General features: G+C 45.4%; 1 protein-coding gene across 2 annotated transcripts in view; it reads right to left on the reverse strand.

Moving 5' to 3' along the window:
• Nucleotides 1-2,313: 2,313 nt before the first annotated feature.
• Nucleotides 2,314-27,208, reverse strand: part of MGAT4B (alpha-1,3-mannosyl-glycoprotein 4-beta-N-acetylglucosaminyltransferase B) — a 110,248-nt gene continuing 85,353 nt past the window's right edge. Inside the window, exons 9-15 of one of the 2 annotated variants that reach the window (XM_063120846.1) lie at nt 23,793-23,923; nt 19,109-19,216; nt 16,691-16,884; nt 13,706-13,784; nt 12,915-13,002; nt 7,323-7,435; nt 2,314-3,410 (exon numbers count right to left, since the gene is read on the reverse strand). In XM_063120846.1, the coding sequence (XP_062976916.1) occupies nt 3,387-3,410; nt 7,323-7,435; nt 12,915-13,002; nt 13,706-13,784; nt 16,691-16,884; nt 19,109-19,216; nt 23,793-23,923 (737 nt within the window). In that variant the 3' untranslated portion in view covers nt 2,314-3,386. Of the gene's footprint in view, nt 3,411-7,322; nt 7,436-12,914; nt 13,024-13,705; nt 13,785-16,690; nt 16,885-19,108; nt 19,217-23,792; nt 23,924-27,208 lie in introns of those variants that run through there. The other variant, XM_063120847.1, reaches the window with a different exon arrangement.

Consider the following 27,208-nt stretch of genomic DNA (forward strand, 5'->3'; position numbering starts at 1 on the left):
GTGACACTCCATATATGTTTAGCCTGCAGCTCTGATAATCTCTCACCATTGGCTATGCTGGCTAGGGCTGATGAAAGTAGGCCAAACCATTTGCAGGGCAGGAAGTTCTCCACCCCAATTTAGTGGAACGGGGTTGTTTTTCTGAGGCAGAATTGTGAACTATGCGACTTTCCATATTGCATGAAATATTCTGTGTATCCCATATTTGCCCCAGAATTGGGGTGGGGGCACCTTTGGCAAGAAGCCCGCACTGGGCCTCCAGAGTGGATCCAACTCCTTGTTACCATCATTCACTTAAATGGAAATTATTGTTCCTAAGCCTTTCTCTTGTCACTGCTTGCACATATGGAGAGCACAGGAAGAGGCAGCCATAGCGAGGAGCAGAACCAAGGAGCTTGGGGGACATCAGTGGGCTGTGGTAGGTGCCCAATGATGCCAGTTCAGTGCATTTCTTTGAATCTCTCCTACCTTCAAAAACATAAGCTGGATCTCTAAAGGATACCTAACTTAACCTGGAGTTAGGCCATGGTTAGGCCACTAACCCTTTTGCAGCACATGGTTAGTGAGCATGTTTAAACTGTAGTTATATAGCCACCATGGCTAGGAATGGTTCACATGACACACTAAGCCATAATGTTTAGCTCAAAATGCTAAGTGTGTCGTTTGAATAGGTCAGAGTTAATTTCTAGCTGTATATTTTATACCTTCTCTAATCCATTCCCCTCGTCCCCAACGTAACATGAACACACATTCGCCTAAGGATTTCTTTCAACCACTTTCCTTTGCTCCAGTTTTTTCGATCCCACGAAGCTGCTGCATAGCGTTAGCCCATCTGGTCCAGTATTCCCCACTGTGATGAGCAGCAACTCTTCAAGTTGGGCGGATGGGGTGAAGCTTTCTCAGCCTTGCTATCTGAGGCCCCTTTCTGTGGAAAAATGAGGAATGCTTTCCTCTTTTTCCCACGGCCTGCTTTCATTTTGTACCTCTCCATGGTGAGCTTCACTGCAGAAGGCTGCAAAATGATTTGCAACATTTTATGGTTCTATTTTTGCACAGCTCTGTTGTCAGAAATTGAAACTGCTCTCAGCAAGGGTGCAGTGTTCGATAACCATATCTCTGGGATTAGTAGTTTTGCTATGAAGTGGTGATGCCCTTGTAGTATTATAGTACCAGTGTCTATAACACACATAACTGGTGTTTGCCAATTTGAACATGGAACACCTCTAATCCTGGAAGGGCAGAAATTGATTCAAGGAAGTTCTTACATTTTATTCTCAATATGGTCCAAATTAATAGCTAGATCTGCTTTTGGAACTTTGCAGTCCAGATGGCACAGACCCCGGCTCTCTCACAACGGGAATAGATTAAAAAAAAAAAGTTTTAGTATTTTAAATACACTTGCTAAAGATTAAAAAGCAGTATCGGCATTTACTGGTTTTCTAAGTTACTGTTGCAACCGCTTTACCTTACAACTGTTGTGACATGAAATTAAAAAGCATATAAACTGCCTGACAAGATTTTGCACAGCTCTTGGTCAGACTACAAAAAGAGATGAAAGCTTTGTTGATTCAAATATTGTTGCAACAAGAGCACACACCCAGTTCCAACACCCTGAAAAAGTATGCCGGTCTAGGCCCCCTTACAGAAAAGAAGCCAGAAGCCTGTGTTGCCTGGAAGACACGTGACATACCTACCCAGTAAGCAGTGTTTTTTCAAGTGCTTGCCAATGACGTGCTGTATTTTTGCACTCTTGATGCGGAGAGCTTAAGTGAGTCACACGTACTTACAGCATCCATCCACCTGGACAGGAGCTAGTCTCAAGTAGCCCTCTTTACATCTTCACAGTTAAAAGACTTCCTTTAAAAGACATATCGTTCTAGGAAGCAAAGTTTATGATTTTTACGTTTTTCCCCTTACATGGCATAGGAAAGATGATGATGAATGATAAATGATGAATGACAAGACCCATGTCTACTAAGGAAAGAACACCTATGACTTGTTTCTCAGTGGATGTCCTTAGGGGAAACATTGAGAACACCTGTGTGATACGAGAGCAAAATACACTTTCTGAATAAGTGAATGCCCAGTGTGCTGAAAAAGGTCTATCATGCCGAGGAAGCGGCTGTAAGTTTTAGTTTAAATAGAAACAGAAGTCCTCCCCCTTACAAAACTTCTCTTGGGCGTGTCTCTACCTTCATGAAGACACCGTGTCATTTGCATAATTCTAATATCCCCGTACAATGTTTTCAGTTGATTGGTCAGACTTTCCTGCTTATGGAAAGAGCAAATAGAACAAAACCATGCTACTTTAAGTGGAATTAAAATTTTACAGTGCACATTTTAATATATATATTTATATATATTTATATTTATATTTTATATAGATATACTTGAAAAAAATCAAATGTATCCAATAATAAAAAATACAGCACATTAAAGTAGTATAATGCATTCCAGTGTATAGCTAGAGACATTGGGTTTTTGTTTTTGTTTTAAATTACACTCTAATCCCTACGTTTTTGAGAACTGGCCTAAATGGGGTTTTTTTCTTCAAAATTCACACCAACCAGTAAATAACAGATATGGATTTAAAAGGATGGACTTTGCACTCATTCTCAAGGCATGAAGACACTGGAGACTTCAACATGATCCGTATTGTATGAAGGGGGCCTGTACAACCCTGGCAGGCACAGTGTGGTATCATTATTTCCCTGCCATTCTCCACACATCACCCTCTTTTTCTTTTTTTCTGCTCCAGACCAGTTACCCTCCATATTTAATCCTCTGAGAGGGTCTGGAGGGGCCGGACGTGGGGTCGGCTTTTCTCCCAACACACTTCAGTCCTTCTCCGCAGATCATAAGGGTGACGTGGTCACGTTGCTTTCTTGCTTCGCCTTCACACTCCTTAAACCCGTATTTCTAAATGCACCCTTTAATGATACATTCAGGCATCAACACCCGGGATAGTGGGGGGGGGGGGAAGGAAGAGGTGTGGGAACAATGTGGTCCTTGCTCAAGGGAACAAAACGAAGAAGTTTTTTACATGGAAAGTTTGTCTCCATGGTTCTCTCTCTGCAGCTGCCAAAGCAGCTGGATACAAGATCGGCCAGCATCGGTGCCGCTTCTTTTAATTCAGTCCAGCACCCTATGCGTGGAAAATGCTTCTCTTCTCCTAGTCAAGTGGTCAGGAAACACCAAGGCCCTGCCCAGTGTCACCGCCAGCTTTTTCTCCCTGTTCTTGGAGCAGCAGGTGCCCTTCCCAGCACACCTCTCCACGTCGTGAGTGGACAGCTCCTAAGCTGCCATGCCTGCAGTTTCATGGACGAGAGGAAGAAGAGGGGAAGAGCGAATGGCCACGTTGTGCGTCACATCATCTGTCTTAAAGTTCAGTCGGCTTTCTTCAGGAATATCTGGAAGCACAGGAATTTAAACATATCTATCAGAGCTTGGCAATCTGCTTTTTTCTTGTTTGTGCTATAGAGCAACTCCCTCTTAAAGCAAACCGCTGGAGGAAGACTTGGCTTCTTCGGTGAAACCACACCTCAGGCAAGCGCTCACTATAACCTTTGCATGTGGTGGGAAAGGGTTTCACCGTTGGACGTAAAGAACACACTATTTTGACAAAGTCTCAAAATAGATACAAATGCTGCCCCGAAATATCTTGCTACAAAATGTCCCTTCTACCAAACTTTTCTGCACCACCCCTCATAAACCCAGGCAACTCCTCCATAAATACCTCTTCTGACCATCCAAAGTGTGCTGTATCTCCTAAGATGTTGAGGTAAGCAAGCTTACACTCTGGGCCTGTTCACATGTAACCCTAAACCACCATGGTTAGCATTGGGAAGCCAACCACAGTGGCTTAGCGTGTCTTGTGGGGGGAGGAAATCCCGATCGCAATGGCTAATTAACCCTCCCCGCTAAACACCACCCCTGCAGTAGGGTTAAGGAACTCCAGGGCGGCTGATCATGTCATCTGTCACGGTCCCCATGGTTTAAAACGGCTGTTCTGCATGAAAATGTGGCGACCATAAAGTTGGCCACCTAGAGCAGTGGCCACCCCCAGCAACACTGTAGGTGTCACAGCTGGACTGGAAGGTCGCCATCACACAGCAATAGCCACTAGGATAACCAGTGGCAGGAGGCCGGGGGACTAACTATGACACTGGGAATGGTAAGTAAATCATGTGAACCTCACGGTTCCTGATTATGTGCTCCATAGTTCCATACTCCTCCCTGCTCCATAGTCTCCCTAACCACCCTTTCCTCAATCGTATCTGAATAGGGCCTCTGAGCTTTACTGCATATTCATTTTGTAACCTATGCCTATGCCTAGGAGGGACCATCAGCCAGGGAAGAGGGAGTGCCTGCCTGCTGCTGCCACCACTACCATCTCCACTGTGCTGCACTCTTCCTGTGGACTTTCTGCCTGGCAGACTACCACTACTCCTGCAGGACTAGGCCCCCAGGTACTGAGCCAGCTGCTGCTGACCAGCTCCATCTGTCCCCCTTACCGCAAGGGGTATAGAAGCTGGCTGGCTGAGGTAGCGGGGGCGCCTCCAAAGAGGAGTGACAAGGGCAAGGCCTTACCCCCTTCTTAGGTAACTGTGTGTGTGAATGTGATGTGTGCATGAGCTGTCCTACGCTGAGAGAGTAGGATAGCTGGTGTGGCTGATATCCAACCACCCTTAGGTGAGAGTTGAGGGGTGGGGGCAATTGGCCAGGGTAAGAGACTGGCCATAGCCTGGATGACAGCCTGTTGTGGAATGTTGCTTGAGGAGGGAGGTCTATTAGGCCTGCTCTAATTTTAGTTGGTGCTGCACTCCCCCGCTGGCCTGGCATACCTGTCTGATTGTACTGGCTTTGGTTTTTATTGTTCTTCTATGTGCCCAGGTGAATCCCAGGGGAGGAGGGAGGAATGGGGTGCCCCTACTGGTGTAGTCACAGGCAGAGGGAGATATGGCGTTGGGAGTTGGACATGCCAGGCAAGGGAAAGGTGGGACAAATATATGAAATCCGTCCCAACTTTCTGTCCTTCCCCCATATCTCAAGACCCAGGTTGCCCTATCAGCCCACCCTCTGATCTGCTGGTGCTGCTTCTGAATGCCAGGTCAGTCCACAATAAAACAATCACCACCCATGACCTGATTGTGAATGAAAGGGCTGACCTGGTGTGTATTACTGAGACCTGGGTGGATGAGCTGGGCAGAGTGGATCTGTCTCAGCTCTGTCCACCTGGGTACTCGGTGCAGCACCAGCCTAGATTGGAGGGCCAGGTTAGAGGGAGGAGTCACCGTCATCCACAAGGATTCCAACTTCCTCACAAGGAAGCCCATCCGTCCTAGTGCCAGTTTTGAGTGTTTGTACCTTGTGCTGGGCCAAAGAGACAGAACAGGTATGCTGCTTGTGTACCGCCCACTCCGCTGCCCAGCAGTCTTCCTGCCCGAGCTGGCAGAGGTGGTCTCGGAGGTGGTGTTGGAGAACCCTAGGACTGTAGTTTTGGGGGACTTCAATATTCATGCCGAGGCTGTTCTGACAGGGCCCACTCAGGACTTCATGGATACCATGACAACTATGGGGCTGTCTCAGTGTATCGTTGGCCCAACATATGTGGCAGGGCATACCCTTGATCTGGTTTTTACTGTTGGTCGGATGGGGGAATGATCTGTTGTTGTTGGTGGGATTTTTTGGGGGGGGGGTCAACTTAGTTTGCTGGTAGCAGGTCCTCCCTGCAGGGATGGGGGACTCATTAAGATGGTCCGCCCCTGGAGACTTATGGAATCTGAAGGATTCCTGAATGCTCTGGGGGATTTTCCGGCTGATAGGGCTGGTGATTCGGTCGAGGCCTTGATGTCACTATGGAACGGTGAGATAGGAAAGACCATGGATACAATTGATCCTAAGCGCCCACTTCAGTGCTGTGGAGCCTGTAACTCACCTTGGTTTACAGAAGATCTACGGGCAATGAAGCAGGCTGGACGACAGCTAGAGTGCAGGTTGTGTAAGTCTTGGAGGGAGTATGAATGAAGATTAGCAAAGACTCTTCGTTGTGCCTATTATGCAGCAGTGAGGATGGCAAAAAAATCTTATGCCTCCTCAATTCCATCCTCAAAATGCCGCCCAGCAGAACTATTCTGAGTGCTGAAGAGCCTGTTGGGAAGAGGCTCAGGCTCAGAGAAACCAGAATTGGAACCCTTGGTCATCTGCTGTAATAAATTTGCTAGGCACTTTGAGGAGAAAGTTGCTTGTATTCGCTCAGAACTTGATGCCACAGTTATTGCAGAGCCTGAGGAGGTGTACAGTGCCCTGTCTGGTAATGTTTCCTGGGATCAGTTCCAGTTGTTGCAGCCTCATGATGCGGACAAGACGAGTGAATCAGTCCGTCCCACCACTTGTAAGCTTGACCCTTGCCCATCTTGGCTAACTGGATCCAGCAGAGGTGGAGTGAGTGGTGCCTGCTGCCTTGAAAGAGGCTGTAGTGCGCCCTCTCCTGAAGAGGACCTCTCTGGACCCAGAGGTATGTGAGAACTACCGCCCTATTGCTAATATCCCCTTTTTGGGCAAGGTGCTTGAGTGTGTGGTGGCTGGGCAACTTTCAACGTTTTTGGAAGAAACGGATTATCTGGACCCATTTCAGTCTGGTTTCAGACCAGGACACAGCACTGAAACAGCCTTGGTTGCTCTGACCGACAACCTACTCTGGGTGAAAGACGGGGAGTGCTACCCTGTTGATCTTCCTGGATCTCTCAGTGGCTTTTGATACCATTGATCATGGTATCTTACTGGATCAACTCTGCGAGATGGTAGGAGGAGGGTGGGATTCAAATGTCATATATATATATATTTTCCTAGAGATAGCTGGGGTCAATTATTCCCTTGACCACACATCTCTCTGCAGGCAGGACTAGTGTTGACATCTGGCATTCTTGGATTGATGCTAAAGCCTCAGCAGGACTGCTGCGAGGAACCATGTTAAAATTTCCCACTTTGCCCCAGAGCAAGGCTGCTTCAGGTGCTTCTAGTTGGTGGGGGGGGGGTGAGGTGCTTCAGTGGGCACTTTGCCAAGGCCCCCTTAAACTTGGAACTGGCCCTGTAGTCAGGATACATGGAGAGGTTTTATGAAGCATCTGAACTGGCTGGAAGAGAGCAGTGCCATCTAGAAGAGTGCACTCCTTCAGGATTCCTGCTCCCTGCCAGGTGTGAGGCTGGGGGGGATCGCTGCAACATGCCCTGCCTGGACAGATCAATGGAAAGAGAAGGGTAGGTGTGAGCTGCTGCCAGAAACACCCTAAAGAAGCTGCTCCTCCAAGTGTGCCCATTACCTCACTCAAGATGATCCATACAGGAGAGTCGGTCTGGATGGTCAGCCGTATTGCTTCTAGAGGCCCAAAGGAAGGGTCCACTTCTCCTTCAGCAATGCCCTTTGAAAAGGAGCCTGGGGGAGGACAGAAAGTACAAATTCAGGACAGAGCTTGGCTCCCCCCAGTGACCACTGCACTCAGAGGCCACCCTGGTGGGCTATTCCTAGGAGCCCGTTCAGATGCAAGCAGACATTCCTAGCAATGCCAACACAGGCACTGGCACCTGTGTATTCAAGCACATGCTTTTCACTCTATATAATTCATCCGTCATGTGGTTCCTAAGCCACCATTTCCCTCTTTAGGAGAAATCAACATTCAGAACTGGCTAGAGTTGGAATCCTGCTTTCAGTTTATATCTGACACGACTGGCTCCACGTGTGCCCACTTGCATTGGCTGCCTATATGCTTCCGCGCCTGATACAAGGTGCTGGTTCTAACCTATAAAGCCTTGAATGGCTGAGGACCACAATATCCAACAGAACGCCTTTCCCAACATGAACCTACCTGGACACTACGTTCAACATCTAAGGTTCTCCTTTGGGTGCCTGCGCTGAGAGAGGCCTAGACGATGGCAACAAGGGAGACGGCTTTCTCTGTGGTGCCCCCCCCCCCCCAATTGTGGAATGATCTCCCTGATGAGGCCTGCCTGGCACCAACATTGCTATCTTTTTGGTGCTAGGTCAAGACTTTTCTTTTCCCCCTGGCATTTAGCAAAATGTGATGAGCTTCACAGATCCTGGATCTGTTTTTAGGTTCATAGCTTGAAGTTGTTTATAATTGATTTTAGACGTATGTTTTTGTGTTTGTTGCATGTTTTTGTGGTTTTAAATCTTGTATGGGGCAGTATAGAAATTATATATAGGGTGTGCACTCTGCCCCAGAATTATCTGGTAACTTCCGTGGAGCATTCGATTTTCTAGAGCAGAGATTGGCTGCTTCCAAACCCATTGATTAATATCAGAGCGGAGACGTGCCCAATCGGAGCTTCTAAAGTCTCCAGAATTATCTTGCTCTTGCTGTGTGTGTGTGTGTGTGTTGTGTGTGTGTAAATTTAATATCTCCATATTTGGAAGATGCTGAATGGGGTGAGGGGTAGCTTTGATATTGACATCTGTGGCTGACCAATTAGGAATAGCCACAGCGCTGTCCCTGACTGTGTTCTCCTCCAATCACAGTATTCAGGGGAGTGGGAAACACTAACTGGCTGCTGATTCTGGCCATGGGGAGGAGGAGGAAGAGAGGGAGCACATTTCTGCTCAGACTCAAAGAAGCCAATCATCCACATTTCCATAGTGTGAAAGTGCTGATGGGCTGGCTGGCTGGCATGGTGAGTGAGAAATCTTCTACACCTGAGTCAGGCACAGGCAGGTTCTTTATTTCAGTGTCTGGGCTTCCCATTCTGGGGGTGGGGGTGGCTCCGTCCAATAGATCTGGAGGGCACCAGGTTGGAGAAGGCTGGAGTGGGGAAAGTTTTTTTAAAATTCCTAAAAAATCAAGGCATGAATGGATCTAATCCAAACTTGGCATGGCTAAAGCCCTCTTTAAGAGCTATCACATCTCCATGTTTCATCTCTTTATCTATAAAATTACACAGATGTAAACATTTTTGTTAATTTCCATTTAAAAAATCCAAGAATGAACCTATCTGATTCAAACTTGGCAGGGCTAAAGCCCGCCTTAAGAGGTATCGCTGTGCCAAGTTTGCACACCACTAACAAATATATGCACACACACACACACACACACAGCCAAATGTCACTCCATAACCTGGCCCATTCATATAATTTATCATTCTTGCTGTAGGGTACCGACTGTAGGTGTGCCTGCTGTCATCGCCCTAAAATGTGGCAAGCTTGGCAGCTAACACATTTGAATATATGAAGTGTTTCCCTGTGAATAACTTACCACATAATGAACGTGACCTATTGCTAGCTCAGTGTAGCTGTTTAGACTGGAGGCAGCCTACTGGGCTTGGGTGTGCCTACATAGTTTCACCTTCTGACTCATTCATACACTGGCCTCTTCCTTTCCAGCAGCTGCTAAACATGCAGCAGAAAGAATGACTTTGTGAATGAGTTATGCCCTGTCCCGCCTCTCCCCGCCAAGGTTCCTGAAAGAGGAAACTTTATAATGTCCAAGAGGAAGGATGTGGCTTTTATTAAAATTCAAAGAAGTGCCACAGTCTGGATGGTCATGGAAAATATAACCAAGGTTCCTGGTACAGTATATCCTGAGAGAGCATGGCCTTCGCCCGCAACATGACTTGACAGGCGATTTCTGGAGAAAGAGCCTCCTTACAAGCACCCGGAGTCCATGACGGCATCAGATCACAGAGAAATATGACTGCACCAAGCCTTGGTGTGTGGCAATAAGAGTCTATGTGTAACCGACTGTGCAAAATTACCATCCGCCCCTGCCCCAAACGCTGAGCTCAGAAGGCTGTTGTGTTGTGCGTATGTTTGCAAAGCCTCGGTTGCCCAGAAGGTGGCACTGCTTCATCATAGATCTTTCACACACAGAGCAAACTCATTCTGACTGCTGATCCTTATGCAGGATCACCCATTATTATTTATTTATTTATTTATTTATTTATTTATTTATATAGCGCCATCAATGTACATAGTGCTGTACAGAGTAAAACAGTAAAATAGCAAGACCCTGCCGCATAGGCTTACATTCTAATAAAATCATAATAAAACAATAAGGAGGGGAAGAGAATGCACCAAACAGGCACAGGGTAGAGTAAAACTAGCAGTATAAAAGTCAGAACAAGATCAAGTTTTAAAAGCTTTAGGAAAAAGAAAAGTTTTTAGCTGAGCTTTAAAAGCTGCGGTTGAACTCGTAGTTCTCAAATGTTCTGGAAGAGCGTTCCAGGCATAAGGGGCAGCAGAAGAAAATGGACGAAGCCGAGCAAGGGAAGTAGAGACCCTTGGGCAGGCGAGAAACATGGCATCAGAGGAGCGAAGAGCACGAGCGGGGCAATAGTGTGAGATGAGAGAGGAGAGATAGGAAGGAGCTAGACAGTGAAAAGCTTTGTAGGTCAACAGGAGAAGTTTATATTGGATTCTGAAGTGAATTGGAAGCCAATGAAGAGATTTCAGAAGTGGAGTAACATGGTCAACATGGTAACATGGCGAGCCAAGAAGATGATCTTAGCAGCAGAGTGGTGAACAGAAACCAATGAACTTATGTGAGAAGAAGGAAGGCCAGTGAGAAGAAGGTTGCAGTAATCCAACCGAGAAATAACCAATGCATGAACAAGAGTCTTGGCAGAACAGACAGACAAAAATGATTGAATCCTGGCAATATTATACAGGAAAAAACGACAGGATTTAGCTACTGCCTCAATATGAGGAATAAAGGAGAGCGAGGAATCAAATATAAAGCCAAGACTACGAGCTTCCTTGACTAGAGTAAGCGTAACATTATTGACAGTAAGAGAGAATGAGAGATGAGGTGAAGGTTTAGGAGGAAAAACAAGCAATTCAGTCTTTGCCATGTTAAGTTTCAAACGACGATGAAGCAACCAAGCTGAGATATCTGAAAGACATGCTGAGATACGATCATGAGGAGGGGGAAGCAGGCTGGGGGGATCCCAATGTTTGCAGAAGTACAAACAAACTTTAGAAAAATATGCTAAGGGTTGGCGCAAATCAGCCCAAGGAGGCTCAGCATACTCCGTGGCCACAGAATGCTGGCTGATTGTTGGAGGAGAGTGTGTGTGTGTGTGTGTGTGTGTGTGTGTGTGTGTGTGTGAAAATCCAGAGGGGATGGGGGGAATGAAATAGTCCATGGTGAAAAAGGGCAAGGCTGGCTGACAGCAAACAGCGAACAGGAGCCCTTACCACTGCAACATTTTGTTGCAGCCCCACTTATTTATTATTTATTTATTATTATTGCATTTATATCCCGCCTTTTTTCCTGCAAGGACCCAAAGCGGTGTACATAACTCTCCATTTTATCCTCACAACAACAACCCTGTGAGGTAGGTTGGGCTGAGAGTCTATGACAGGCCGAAAGTCACCCTGTGGGCTTCCACGGCTGCGTGGGGACTAGAACCTGGATCTCCTGACTCCCAGTCGAACACTCTAGCCACTACACCACACTGGCTCTCCCTTTTAGGATAGAACTGTATCTGGGTTTTCAAACAATGACACTGAATAGGAAGCCAAGAGAAGAAGAAGTGCCTTGAGCATTCTTGTATAGTCATAGAGGCCAAGTGCTCTGTAAACTACAATGAAACAGCGCTCTTCCTCTCCGTCCCTCAGCAGCTCCACATGCTGAGAGAAGCAGGGCTGAGGCAGATGCACCTCCCTGGACCAGCGAGCACACTGTGGATTCACAGTCACCACCACCACCCCTCTTGGGGACAAATGTGAAAACAGCTAGACTGAAATGAGCCCTGGAACCACCTGTCTGTCTTGTTTTAGGGGAACTTGGCTATGCAGAATGCTGTTTAGCCAGCCACTGGGGGACTCATGAAGGCCCTTCCCCACTAACCTCCTAGGGAGACTGCAGGGGTGAAGGAGAGGATGCGGAAGCCCTGTTCCACCAGCGGTATCCTTCTGGGGGAAGAACAAGGTTTCTAGATCCAACCCATAGGATTTATCAACCACTCTGCATTGAGAGCTATCGGAGTGGTTTAAAACAAATTAAAATGTAATGAAAAATGGGAGGGGGGGGAATGACAGCAGAAGCTGCCCATATAAGAGCCTACCATTTTGGCCACAGACTGGCACAGCTCCAGTGGTTTCAGGGGTACTTATTTTTCATGTTCATGGGCTTAAAATCAGAACCTAAGAGAAAACGGGCATACTCACCACTGCCAAGAGCTATTTGAAGGCCAGACTGAGCCCATTTTTCTTTACTCTTGTGTAAGTGTGCATGGCCCTAATCCAGATCAGGGCCATGGAACTCCAAGAGAGAAGGGTTCAAATCCCCCTGCCCCATTTCCCCCTGAAATTTTAAAAAAGGGGAGGAAAAGCCTCCATTGAATTCAGTGGAAGCCCAGCCCCCCGCCCCCCAGTTTTTAACCCCACTGGGGTGGGTGGGATTTCAGGGGGGGGACTGGCAGAGGGGAACAATGAACAGGATCAACTAATTGGTTAACAGAATGTTTAGTTTGGCTCTGAGATCAAATGCAAGCAGGCTGCTGCTTCTGTCTTTTGGGTTTGTCCAGTCTACTTGACCTCTACAGTGTTGTTGTCAACATTGGCATCTGCATGGTGCCAACTGAGGAACAGCCACCTGAACACAGCCTTCAAAATGTTTAAGACATAAGCAAGTGTTAACCCTTAGATAGATAAATAAATTATTCCGATCCAAGATCAGCACAAACCCTTGGAAAATGACAAAATGTCATGTGTGTTGCGCTTTCACTCTAAAGTCCAGATCAAGTGGGGAACAACACTTATTAATTCAGCATAAGCTTGTCGTACCCCTCAAGCCTCCTCTGCCATCACTCTCTGTGTAATTGTGTTATCTGAGCAGCAATATATACAGTGAATTTTCCACAACCAGCAGGCTACTGTTTGCCTTGAACCAGCAATTTACCTATCTGTATGTAGCCGTCAGATGTCCTGTGGTACTTGAATGCTGTTGCTCTCCCCTCCTGCAGGGCTTCCTTATCTGACTGGAGACTCTATGCAGGGAAACAGACAATCTTTGCAAAAAGAGAAAGAAAAAGAGCCAGCCACAAGGATTTAAACAGCCTTCTGTGGGTACAGCTTGAACCACTATGACCATAACGCTCCAGGCAATGTTTACGTTTGCACAGACAGAGCAGTACTCCAACATGCAGGGTTGTTAGAAGACCTTCTCTATGCCTTCCAAGGACCTATAAAAAAGTCTATTAAAGTATACCTAGTAAGGATGCTGTTTCTTGCCACAAGTTGTATACTTTAAAGACAGGATGACTAAGCAGGCCTCCTTCTAGGTTTTTGGAATCAGACCTTAGGAATGAGAATGTGGCTCCTGACTATATGGCATAGACATCTCAGAAGCTCTCATTGCCAAGCCTTCGACCCCAGACCGATGCTCTTGTAGAGACATCCAGTTGCACAGGAATGAGAATCTGGGTTATAACCTCCTAACAAGATATGCCGCCTTCAAAATTCTAGTGCAAGCAATCCCCTATGAACTACAAAATCACCACCTATCCCCAGGAGATCATAATGGCCACAACGCTAACTTGCTATGACTATTCACTTAGGAGTGAATCAGAATTAGAGACAGCAATTGGTATTCAGCGGCTTTGGGAGAAGAATCCATTCCAATCTCCCAGCTCTCCAAAACATCATCTATAAGCTCAGCTGAAGAAAAGAAAAAAGAGGCAAAAATCTTACATCAAAGGGTAAAACTTCCACTGTTGTATTGAAGAGTTTGTCTTCAGGGTGTTCAATGTTGCCACTGCGGAAGAAAAACCTGTGGGACAGGAACCAACAATGACTGCAAAGTTTCACAGGGGATAAATTAGCACATGAAAGTACCCCCGCAGGAAGAAATTTACCGAAATGTCTGGGCCTAACAGGTTGCTCTCTCCTAGCAGGAAAGCCCACTTTGAGAGAGACAGCTCAAAGTGCACAAACAAACAATTACAGATTGATTGTTTGATTGCTCTTGCAAATTAAGCACTCCACACTGCATTTGAATGAATATAAGTAAGAAGCGCAATTATCCACTCCTGTGGTGAACTCAGTCTGCTGTTCAGCTATACCAAGCTAGAGAAGTAAGTAATTGTGCATGCAGATTGAATGCAAGGATGGAATCGAGGATGAGGCCCCATAGATAAGATGTTCCCCATTCATTAAAAAAACCAAACACCTATTAAATGCTCAGGGAAATGTTATAGATGGATTTCCAGAGACTACACCCAATTTTTCCCATAGCTCCTACGGACATATTTAAAGTTGTAAACATTGGGTTGGATCCAGTATAAGGCTTCTGATCCTGTGGGCAAATCCGGCTGGTGGTGATCTTTATTGATCCCCTTATCCCCTGCCGTCCCCTGTGTCCCCACCACCCAAATCTGCTCCAGAGAGTTGGGAGACCCTCCAGAAAACTGGGGTAGCTGGCGCTGGGGACTGCAGAGGCAGGCGAAACAGCAAAGACGGCATCCAACCCTTTCCGTCAGAGGGAACCTTCTGAGTGGAATTCTGCTCAGGGAATGCTCCTGCAAGCAAAAAAGAAGCTGGATCCAGCCCACTGTCAATTCAGGAGGAGAAAAGCAACAGCTCTCAGATCAAGAATGGAGGCTAGGTGCCACAAGCGTAAAATAGTCAGGCCCGGTGAATAGAATAAAAGCTCTATCATTTGCAGAGTGCTGCTGCACTCATGTCATGCTTGTGGGTCTCCCATGGACTGCTGGTTGGCCACTGTGTGAACAGAATGCTGGACTAGATGGACCCTTGGTCTGATCCAGTGGGGCTCATCCACTTTAGGGTGGATTCCTGCATTGAGCAGAGGGTTGGACTTGATGACCTTATAGGCCCCTTCCAACTCTACCATTCTATGATTCTATGACTTAGTCATATTCGAGCAGACCCCCTCAATGAGTTCAATGGTTCTACTCTAAGTATGACGAAGTCTGGATCCAGCCCAAAGACAGTCCTCCCATTTTGATAACTCCCAAGTATCAGTCGGAAATGCAGCATTAATATAAATGGAAAAATCCACAGTGCAACCGCTGGACAAAGAAGAGTGAAGATACAGGAACACCCAAATGATTTAATGGAAGTAGGTGTCTGATAATCACTTAGGAAACACGGAGGGGGGGAGCCTAAAGGGATATTGTCCCAGCTGCTACTTGTTACACAAAAGGTAAGGAAGCAGACACAGGAACACATGCCTCCCAAATCAGATCTCCTCCCCAGTTCCTTTGAGAGTCCAAAGAAAATGTAGCATCTGCCCCTTTTAAACTGTGGTCACAGTGCCATTTTATCTGCAAACAACACACTTGAAAACAGGATACTGGCAGCCATACAACTGTTTTCAGCACGAGATCAGCACTTTGAACACAGAGTCAGAATCAAAAGGAAGGTTGTGAGGGGTTTATAGAGGTGTGGCTTGAGGCTCCCTTGGAGTTTCAAGAGCTGGCCTCACGTGTCATCTCATGCGAAGCCAGCCTCTCTCATTACAGATTGTTCCAGGAGCTGGGAAGCTCATGTCTCAGTCCCTCTCTGTCATAAAGTCTTCCAGATACACTAGTTGCTTTTCTGTGCACAGTATCTGGAATTATCAAAATGGAGAAGACTCATTCAAGGCAGTCATGAAGCCATGATGGTGAGGAAATACCCACAAACTGAACATCCTTGGAAGCACTCAAGTCTTGATTACAGATTATATTCTGACAGCTATATTGCCTTCAGAAGAACGCAGACAAACTCTAAAGAAAAACAAGGTGGATTTGGGCACCAGAGAGGATTCCCTTGAGCAAGTTGATTACTCTTTCGGTGCTTTAGTTTGCTATCTGTAACTGTGTGCAGTCAAAACTGAAACAGGCCTGAGGTTAGGCAAGAAGGGCAACAAGTGGATGAGGCACACCATGCCTTTCAGATGAACTCTGGCCTCATCTTGACGAGCCCAGGAGGAAAGCACATTGCTCTTATTCTCCGCAGTACGATGAAATCAGCTCTGCTCCTTCGGTGTTTTATGGCAGAGCTGGCTTTTCCCTAAAACCCTGGAAAAACATACTTCTGGATGGGGGTGGGGCAGAGGGGAAGTAATAGCTCCCCCCCATTATGCCCACTGTTCTAAGAAGAAGCAAAAATTCCAAGCTATCCAGCTCTTATCCTTTACTTCGCTGATGAGAGCACCCCCACCCCAATTTTGCCCCATTAGAGCAAATGGTCAGGGAATGCAGCAGATCCTCATTTTTATAAACTGGAGATACACAGCCATGCATCAGCAAAGTAAAGGACAAAAGCTCCCTCCACAAATGCGCAGTTTCTGATATAAGTTGGGGTGAATTAACACAGAATCAGAGAAGTTAATTAACACAACCCTGCCCTCTGCCCAGCTTCTGGCAACAAATCAGGGGTCGCCATCCACCCCCGACTCAACCCCGGAACAGGGTCACATGGTGGAAGGGCTGTGCTGACCTCCCTTTGAAGAAAAAAGTCGGGAGTAAGTTCCCAACTTTTTTACCGCATTGCTTTGACGAAAAGCCCCGTGGTGGCTGTAAGTTGGAGGCTGCATCATATAACTGACTCAGCACCACTGCGGAGCTTAGAAGACGTATAGACAGCCCCTCTGTTCTAGCACAGGAGCGAGGCAATGAGTGACTTTTAAATGTCAAGTGAATTCTTCCCATTCTTTTCTTCCACACTTACCGTTCAATGCGGAGTGGCTTGAAGAAGCGGAAGCGGATGAAGTCACCTGCTGTGGGGGTAAATGCCCAAAAGAAATCTTCTCTCAGATAAGCTTTCTCCAAAGAGAAGTGCTGGTAGGTTTTCAGGCTGGTGCTCACTTCTGCAGGAGGGTTAACGTGCTCTTTTCGAAGAGCTTGCTTTCCAAAATCTTTGTCCTCAACATACAAGAAAGAAGCAAAACCTTTCATACAAATTTATTTAAATGTGCAATCTACCCACCTTGTACTTTTGTGGGAAATATACTCATTCTGATGCCTTGGGGGAATTTTAATAAAGGGACGCACAGATCCTCCCCCTCTAGCCTTCCTCGCCTTATAAATTAACTTTATCTACTGACGGTATCACCATCCAGCCTGTTGATCAGGCACAAATCCTTGGCTTCATCTTTGAATCCACCCCCACCTTTTGCTCTATCCATATTTCAATCCATTATTAACTCACGTTTCTTCTCCCTTAAAACCCCTCAGTGCCAATACTATTACTTTCTCCTCTCTGGACTACTGCGATCGTAACACGGTCCTCCCATCTCTATGGCTCTCAAGATGGAGATGTGACCAGTTCTAAGTATGTTAGTTAAAAACACATTTGATGCAACAGGCAATTTGGTCCTTAGGAGGACTGAACATTTTAGGAATGGTAAAACTTTCCTTTTTGGGCTAGCAGTCAAATGCCAAGACTAAGCAGGTTTCAATAATTTCTGCTATTTAAGGCTTAAAAAAAGTATTGTGTTTTATTTTCATTTTAATAATTGGTGCTTGCCCTGAGCCCTTGGGAAAGGGTAGGATGGAAACAGAACTAAAATAAATATTCCTTGAGCTTTTGTGGCTGCTCTACTAAACTACAAGAAAGAAAGAAAGAAAGAAAGAAAGAAAGAAAGAAAGAAAAGGTGAGACAACATTTGTCTGAAGTTAAAAAGAGAAGAATCTGAGAAGCTGTCCTTTAGGATGTTGTTGGTAGAACATACTCCAATAATACAAACTTAAAATGGATTGTGATGCCGCACACTTCCAGTCAAATATTTGCAAGGAGCCTCTGCCCTGTGAACAGGCTCACTTTCAGAGGCACACCGCTGCTCTGAGGGTTTTAATGATGCTGCAACACGTAGCCCGTGAATGCTTCCTGGCCCCTATTAATCAGAAGCTGATGGCTGCCATGCTCCAATTCCCTTGCCTCCTGACCTGATGACTCCCTTTCCTTCCAAACCATTTGCAATTTCTTCCATACTCTGTCAGCAAAGCATCCACACCCTCCCCACGGAGCAGGCCAGTTGACCTCCTTTCCCCAGGGCATACACCTGCATTTCAAAGCACCTGCTTTCCCTGCCTAAACTGCTACACACATTTAAAAATCTATTTCATTTTGCATACAGATCTCTACTACATACTGAGATGCAGCTTGCATCTACATGCACCTGTGTATATGCACACCACCTGCCCACAGGCTCACCAGTCAGGTGCAGACTGTGGACTGACACAAAAGGTGGCATTTTAAGATGTCTGGCTGGCTGTTATTTTAATAATGTATTCGTTTTTATATGATTTAATTAGTTTTATGTATTTTATAATATTTTGTATTCTATGTTGTTCCCCGCCTTGATCCAGAGAGAGAGGCAGGTAATAAATAAAATTATTATTATCATCATCATCATCATCATAATCCAACAAATTTCAAACCTCAAACAAACATCAGCTTTATCCCTTAGGGGTGCAGAGAGAGAGGGAGAGGGAGAGAGAGAGGCAAAACTACCAGTGGCCAGAGGGTGAAATTTCAGTACCTTGTACCTGTCCAGCTCCTACTAGTATCCATGTTTATTTCACATCCTTGGCTTATATCCTGCATCCATCCAAGGAGCTGCAGTATCCAGGCAGCCTCCCATCCAGTTATAGCATTGCTTCCAAAGTGCAGCTGCAGCAGCCACTTTGGTCCTTTTTCTGCCCACCTTTGACACCATGCACTTCCCAGGCCCAATCTTTGCCTCCCAAACATCCTGTTTCTCCCCACCCTCCTGAAACCTCCCCCATCCCTGCAAGTCCCAAAGAGCACTCCAATGGTCCTGGTTCCAGGCTGGCTGGAGCACTGAACAGGATGGGGATAGCCACCACATGATATCATGCTGTAGGTGCGCAAGAAGAATAACTCCCGCTAGGGCTCTATGACAAGACTACGCGTGGGTGAGTCCTTAGTGGGTTCTGCTGACTTGTCTGAGACAAAAGTATTGCTCTACCTGAGGCACTGCAACAATAACAGAGGGCAGATAGGGAAACTACTGGATAAATTCTTCTTTGAGAGGAGCTTTAACTAGTTAACCTAGAAAAGGCAGCTCTTCCACTCGCTCTCATTGTTTTTTGCATTTCCATGGCTATGACGTCACCTACTCACTTTCAGCTTCTGGATTTTCCCAGCCAGGGAGGAGTGGGTTCCTACATGTTGGAAGAGGGAGGGCTTGAAGCGGATCCTCAGGTTTGCCTTCTGTCTGTCACAATGTTTCTGAAACAATAAAAAAAGCACAGAAGGAATTCAGGATTTCTGCTTCCAGCTTAGGAAGACAAAATGTGGATTTTGCTATTAGGATTTGCTATTAGGGACTCAATCCTTTTTCAGTACTCTAAGTGTGGTAGAAATGGCATGAACACACAGTTGCTGCATCCTAAAGTATTTATTTTCATGCAAAAAAAGAAAGAAAAAAAAGATGTTCAAACCATGCTTAACTGTTATACCCTATGTGTGCTGGGATACACATTTACATCCCTGAAAGCAAACACGTCAGAATGCAGTAAATGTGGATGTCGGAGGAATCCAGCTTGTTTTCCCGTGAGCTTGACCAACTCGACGCAGATCAAGTCATACAGTTTGCTGATCTTTGGGTTTTTTTAAAAAATTGTGTAAATTGCAATTTGCACAAATTTCACCCATTATTTGCATAAACTGCACAATGTGGCTGAAATTTGCACAAATTATGCAAATTGTAGTTCATGCAAATTTTAAAAAACCTGAAAATGTTCCCCGATTTTGAGAAGAAACCTGTGCATGGCTTGCAAATGCAGGTCAGGGCACTGCGGAAATCCAGCAAGCCCAAACAGGGCTGGATTTCCCAGTGATGGAAATCCCTAGTTTAAAACATTTCCACAACAACACACTCAAACGTCTTCATCTGTACCCAAATTGGTCCAATGGCCCAATTCCAAGTGGACTATTCCCTTCTCCTGACTCATAGTCCAATAGTCATGGATCAAGCTCAGCTGTCCATCTCAGTCCTGGCATTATCACTCTTGAGCTAGTTTACACAGTTAGGCTGAACTATAACAAAAAGGGTCCCCCCCAAATGCTTTTGTTGAATAATTCAGTTGAGCCATACTGCTAGACTCAACCCTTAGAAAGGGTTGTGGTGGTGAAATTTATTATTAGGGTCTTTCGCGGCAGAGAAGAATTTAGTATTAAAAAACTGTGGACACACACAACGCACAAAGGTTCTTGGGTTAGAGGCAGGGTTGTCCACATGTAGTATTGTTGATACACTTCTGGCTGTTTACATGGAGCCTGAAGAGGAATGTATTGTTGACCCTCCAGCAGCATGTCAGAGCCAGGGCATGGAGAAGGGAAAGGGCAGAGGCAATCTTGGACATCTGCATGCTGTGACCTTCTGGCTGGTGTAGGGAGTTCCAAGAATGTGTCATGAACATTGGATTAAATAAAAAAGCTGTCAAAGTAAATTATGGCCTTCCTCCCTACTTACTCAATGGCTCATTTTCAAAAATGCTACTTAATGGACCTCCTTTAAAAAGAAAAAAGGGACACCTTCCTTTTCTACAATGAGTTTGCACCGCAAGAAAAAAGAGAACAGTTTGATCAGCCAAAACAATATTGATACTGCTGAGCAAAGAGGTTTCTGAAATTGGAATCTGCACAGACCGGGAGCTTTTCACACAATCGCTACTGATATCCTTGTGAAAAGAAGAGGAAAAAATCTGCACCTGATTCTATAATGACGTCTGAACTTCTCATTAAAGAGGTTCAAACTTTCTTGTGCTTGCTCTAGACATATGTTCTCCTGTTGTTTCTCTTCCTGCCCATTACCAACCCCTCCTCCTTCACTACTGGAGCCGTGTCTGCTCCCTTTTAAACATTTAGACATGCCACTGAAGCCTTGAACTGATTCACCTTGCAAATTTCTCTTGCTAATTTCTTTTAGAAGAATCTAAACCTACCTCCTTAAGGACAGCCACTATTTATGGCCTCTTTCCAAGGGCATCTCCCAACATCCTGTCTGTCGTTTATGAGGCAAACAACAAACGTATTGAGGTGTGTGAAGATGTAATTGCGTAATGACAGCATTTATTAAGAGGGTGGGGGAGGAGATTTTAAGCCTGTGGCTGCAATTTCAAGTGGAGGAAACATGCAATGTCAAAACAGTAAAGGCCAAAACAAAACGAAATGTCCTAAGACCACCATCTATAAAGCATGTCATTCTATCAATGGTCTTTTTTCTTAAATCCCTCTTTGTTGTCATACTTTGCCTTATTTTTATCCAGCACAAAATCCCACCTGTCACCTGTTGCTTCCCCTTCTCACTCCTTGAAGTGTGATATATTTTATGGCTGGTCTCAAAAAGTGGTGGTTTGGATATACATTTTTACTGCCACGATATACTAAATAAATCCGTAGCCAGAGTTCTCTTTAGCTAAGAAAAAAATGGATAGCACACACACGCACACACGCACACACACATACACAAATGGAAACGGCAGAATTCTGTCCTCAAGAGAACTCATGTCTCCTTCTGGCTAAGTCTTTTAAGACCAAGAAATCCAACGCTTTATGAATGGGAGTCTTCTGTGGTCCCATTCCAAACAGAACTGTCCTTTTGATATGTATAGAAAGGGCCTCCTGCAACAGCTCTGACTCAGAGATTCAGGCTGCTATGCAAACACATTTGTACTACCTGCAACACTTGGGACTGTGGGGACTGTAGGCCTATTCCCTGAAGCCCAGTTCCATGTTAATCCCCTAATCCAGCTCTCATTACTTTAGAAAATTAAAAACCTGGCTGCATTTATGGGAGAATTCCTGAATGCAGCTAGCAAAGAGCTCCTGCTGGCCCGCAGCTAAGTGGTTCCACTTTCCCCATTGTGCCTTTTTGTTATTGTTACTCATGCAGCTCTTGAAAGCAGCTATAGCAGGTATACCCTAAAAGTATTTTTCAGACAAAGGGAACACAAATATCCAGTTCAGGCAAAGCATTCACCGCAAAAGCTCAGGTCAGGCAAACTTTCAATCAAGGAGACAAATCCTACAAGTTACCGATTTGATTCTACACAGCAGGATTTACAAGGGGAAAGTCTGTTCCCAAAGGTTGTTGTACAGAGTTAATCATGCAAACAGTGGGAGCCAGAGCCAGAAATCCATGCTGGAACTAGGCTACATTTTTCAACAGGCAATGATTAAGACGCTCTCAGGATCCCCTGGAAAGCATCAACAATAGGGCAGGACAAGACAAGTGAGCCTGGATACACATTGACATTGAAACACTGTTCTAGCTAAAGGCTTTATAAATGAGAAAAAGCACCAGTGACAACTCATCAGGTTGGCACAAAGCAATGCACATGGCAAATCCCAACCTGGCCTAGAGCAGAAGGAGAGTGTATGCTGTTTGTGCTGAAGGACATGCTAGCTGCCGCACCTGAGGCCCAGGTGGCCCACTGTTCCCGAAGAGTGGAAAGACAGCCTCGAGGGCAGAGAGGTGAGTGTCCATAGGCACACGTGCATTATTGCCCACATCATCCTGGTCCTTCTACCTTTTACATTGGAGGCAGAAGTGGCTGCAGGATCTTCGCTGAACAAGGGCCAATTTATACTCCACTCTCCCAATAGAAAGGTTTGTGCTTTCAAGGCCTAGTCTACTTCTATTAGTCTCTGGACATAGGAAGTAAGACTCTCTTTTCCCTTGGGGGCCAACACAGGTCATTACAGCTGCAGAGCACTTGCAGCACTCAATGGACTCCTGAGCCAGAGAGAACCAAACTGGTGGCTGGTCATCTTCAACGGCAGGAGCAGCAGCAGCAACAGTAACCTCTTTCAGCAAAACGCCTTGCTAGCTGTTCTAACCACTGCCCTACTCAGAGTATATTTGCCTAGGGAAGCGCAGACATGGTAATTTTTTGTCAGAAAAGGCTACATGCTGTAGGTGGGATGGTGCCAGGCAAGAAGACAGGCAACATTAGATTCTCAACATGGGAAATAAATATTATTACTAAAACTACCCAAACCTTAAGTACAATGTTGCAGGCTAAGGATTCTACTGGACTACGACCACCTTTCTAGCTGCCAGAAAGATTGCTGCATAACTCCTTTGATGCATTTTACTTGAAAACATTTGGCCTCAAAGCAATGCAACCCAGCACTCACCCATGCCAGGAGCTCTCTTGCTTTGGGGAGCATCTCTCATCATGCCACATAAGGAGCCCTGTGACTACCAACAGCTTCCAGCCACCATAGAATTCTATTCCCTCCAACCAACACTCAGAGCTCAGGTATTCCTCAGCATCTCCACAAGGGATTTCATCTTGTCTGAATAAAACTTTTTGATTAAATATAGGAAATTAAAAAAAGACACATGACACATTTTAACACTGGCCGCTGGAGAATTCCATGCAGAATTTTCCATCTTTTCAGTAGCTATATTAGGGAAAAACCCTCTCTGTGCAAGCCCTGAGTCATTACTGACTCTTGGAGGGATGCCAGCTTTCGTTGACGTTTTCTTGGCAGGCCTTATAGCGGGGTGGTTTGCCATTGCCTTCCCCAGCCGGTATTACCTTTCCCCCAGCTAACTGGGTACTCATTTTACCGACCTCGGGAGGATGGAAGGCTGAGTCGGCCCGAGCCGGCTGCCTGAAACCAGCTTCCGCTGGGATCGAATTCAGGCCGTGGGGAGAGTTTCAGCTGCAGAAACTGCTGCTTTACTGCTCTGTGCCACACGAGGCATCTTTTCAGTAGCTATATCATGTAAAAACAGGCCTACATAAAAGAGTAGAATGTGACCATTTCTTCTAACAAGAGATTGACTTACTGCATCTTTTTCTGGGTTGCAGACTTTTACCCAGAGGATGTGGTCGAGGAGCCAATCAATGGGTTTGTCTTTATAGAACATGAGTATAAATTCCACAATCAGACTGAGATCCAGTGACTTGAACATCTTCCCTGAAAACATATTGGATACAAAATAGGGAAGAACAATCATGAAACAGACACGGCCCCACATTTAAGGATCAATAGTAGGAGAACCATTTTTTGTTATCCTAGGCCTTCTCTAGTGCAGTGGTGGGCAACTTGAAGGCCAAAACAACTTAAGGACCACAATTCTCATCAGCCCTAGCCAGCATAGCCAATGGCGAGGGATGACAGAAGTTGTAGGCCAAGATATCTGAAGGGCCACATGTTCACCCTTTTCCTAAGCATACAAAACCACACACTGTTGTATCTCTTACATATGCTGTAGACTAGGGAAGGCCAACATCTGTACTCTTGGGCCCAATCTATTCACCAGACACTGGTCTGGGGGCAAAAAATATATTTCGTTGCACATCCCAAACCCCTCAAGGGAGATCAGGCTAATAAAGTTAGCACCCCTTAGCAGTAAGGACTTTACAGTAGGAGAACACATTTGTTCTGGCACTGCCAGATGTCATTATGTACTAATCCAAAGAGAAATGTAACATTAAAGTGTGCAATAGATCTATTCTACTTAAAAAAAGTTTTTATTTTCTTTATGAGTGAACCACAAAGACATGCTGTCACTCAAAAGTCTGTTGTTGAGGGTCTGCTCTAGTTATCATCTTCTGTGGATGCAAGAGCAGGGCTTTTTCACATTGCCCCAGGACACTGGTAATCACTCCTTGCCTGTCTCCAGCCTCATCCTTTGTCTCCTTTTGTTTTTGTTTTTCATTTTTGTTACATATCTATTGCTGTTCTATTAGTGAAAACAATCATTCTGACTTTTTTTCCATACAAAAGGAATACTGGGTGGGGGGGAGGGAATCATAGAACAGCAGAGTTGCAAGGGGCCTACAAGGCCATCGAGTCCAACCCCCTGCTCAATGCAGGAATCCACCCTAAAGCATTCCTGACAGATGGTTGTCCAGCTGCCTCTTGAAGGCCTCTAGTGTGGGAGAGCCCACAACCTCACCAGGCAACTGATTCCATTGTCATACTGCTCTGTCAGGAAGTTTTTCCTGATGTCCAGCTGGAGTCTGGCTTCCTTTAACTTGAGCCCGTTATTCCGTGTCCTGCACTCTGGGAGGATCGAGAAGAGATCCTGGCCCTCCTCTGTGTAACAACCTTTTAAGTATTTGAAGAGTGCTATCATGTCTCCCCTCAATCTTCTCTTCTCCAGGCTAAACATGCCCAGTTCTTTCAGTCTCTCTTCATAGGGCTTTGTTTCCAGACCCCTGATCATCCTGGTTGCCCTCCTCTGAACATGCTCTAGCTTGTCTGCGTCCTTCTTGAATTATGGAGCCCAGAACTGGACGCAGTACTCTAGATGAGGCCTAACCAGGGCCGAATAGAGAGGAACCAGTACCTCACGTGATTTGGAAGCTATACTTCTATTAATGCAGCCCAAAATAGCATTTGCCTTTCTTGCAGCCATATCGCACTGTTGGCTTATATTCAGCTTGTGATCTACAACAATTCCAAGATCCTTCTCGTTTGTAGTATTGCTGAGCCAAGTATCCCCCATCTTGTAACTGTGCATTTGGTTTCTATTTCCTAGATGTAGAACTTGGCATTTATCCCTATTACATTTCATTCTGTTGTTTTCAGCCCAGCACTCCAGCCTAGCAAAATCACTGTGAAGTTTGTTTCTGTCTTCCAGGGTATTAGCTATCCCACCCAATTTTGTGTCATCTGCAAATTTGATAAGCGTTCCCTGCACCTCCTCATCCAAATCATTAATAAAAATGTTGAATAGCACTGGGCCCAGGACTGAGCCCTGCGGTACCCCACTTGTTGCCTCTCCCCAGTTTGAGAAGGTTCCATTGATAAGTACTCTTTGAGTCTGATTCTGTAGCCAACTGTGAATCCACCTAATAGTTGTTCCATCTAGCCCACTTTTAGCTAGTTTGTTAATCAGAATGTCATGTGGTACTTTGTCAAAAGCTTTGCTGAAGTCAAGATATATGACATCCACAGCATTCCCACAGTCCACAAGGGAGGTTATCCTATCAAAAAATGAGATCAAATTAGTCTGACAGGATTTGTTCCTGACAAATCCATGCTGGCTTCTAGTAATCACTGCATCGATTTCAAGGTGTTTACAGACTGACTTCTTTATAATCTGCTCCAGAATTTCCCCAGGGATGGATGTCAGACTGACTGGTCTGTAGTTCCCAGGTTCCTCCTTTTTGCCCTTTTTGAAGATAGGGACAACATTAGCCCTCCTCCAGTCATCCGGCACCTCACCCGTCTTCCATGATTTTGCAAAGATAATAGACAAAGGTTCTGAGAGTTCTTCCGCTAGCTCCTTCATTACTCTAGGATGCAGTTCATCGGGCCCTGGAGATTTGAACTCATTCAAGGAAATTAGGAGTTCTTTGACCATTTGTTTAAGGAAAGGTCCAGGATGATTGTTTGCACTAGCAAAATAACAATGAACATGTAAAAATAATGCTGGGGGTAAAGAAGGAAACACACTTGTCTCCTTTTGAAGGCAGACAAAAGGTCTTGGCGAATGAGGCCTTTGTTCATTGAAGATGATGTCTCAAAACTTGAGGAATGATTCTACTGCTGCTTTTTAATCCAACTGATTGTATGCTATTTTTAATATATTATTGCCTCTTGGTGTCAATTATACTTTATTTTTAGGTCATAAGCTACTTTGTCAATTAGAAAAATGGGATGCAAATGTTGCAAGGAAATGAATGTTGTGGAAACTTCTTAACCCAGCCTTGATGAAGATTTGGCAGGACACTGATGGCCAGATAAACCTGCCTTATTAACTGGCCCTTGAGCCATCTCTGCTCTAGACTACTCTTCAAATGGAATGGAGCTTGAGAAGTAGCCATACCTGTTGGGCTGCTTTCAAATGTACTCCCCTCTCTTTCAGGAGTAGGCAAGGCTGCTTGTGAAACTGTTCTACATGGATGTACCATGTTCCCTGATTCAGCTGCAACAAGTGCTACTAGATCCCACTGTTGCCAGCCAACTGGGAGTGGCACAAAGGGTTACCACTCTGATTCATCTGTAACCACAGAACGATCACAGTAGATTAGCGCCTCTCTCTTCCCAGCTCCACAGACAAATAGGTATAAGAACCGTGCGCTCCTTCCAACTTGTAATAAGAGCCCCTTAGGATGCTTGGCCTGTTTAACAAGCCACATCAATAATTTGTGGCACATAAAAAGCAAAAGGAAATTAGAGATGGCGGCCAGTGCAGTATCTTCTGTGTGTTCTGAATTGTGCTCTAAGAGAACAAGAATGTAACTGACT

Source organism: Elgaria multicarinata, chromosome 3 (genome assembly GCF_023053635.1).
Source record: "Elgaria multicarinata webbii isolate HBS135686 ecotype San Diego chromosome 3, rElgMul1.1.pri, whole genome shotgun sequence".
Classification (NCBI taxonomy): domain Eukaryota; kingdom Metazoa; phylum Chordata; class Lepidosauria; order Squamata; family Anguidae; genus Elgaria; species Elgaria multicarinata.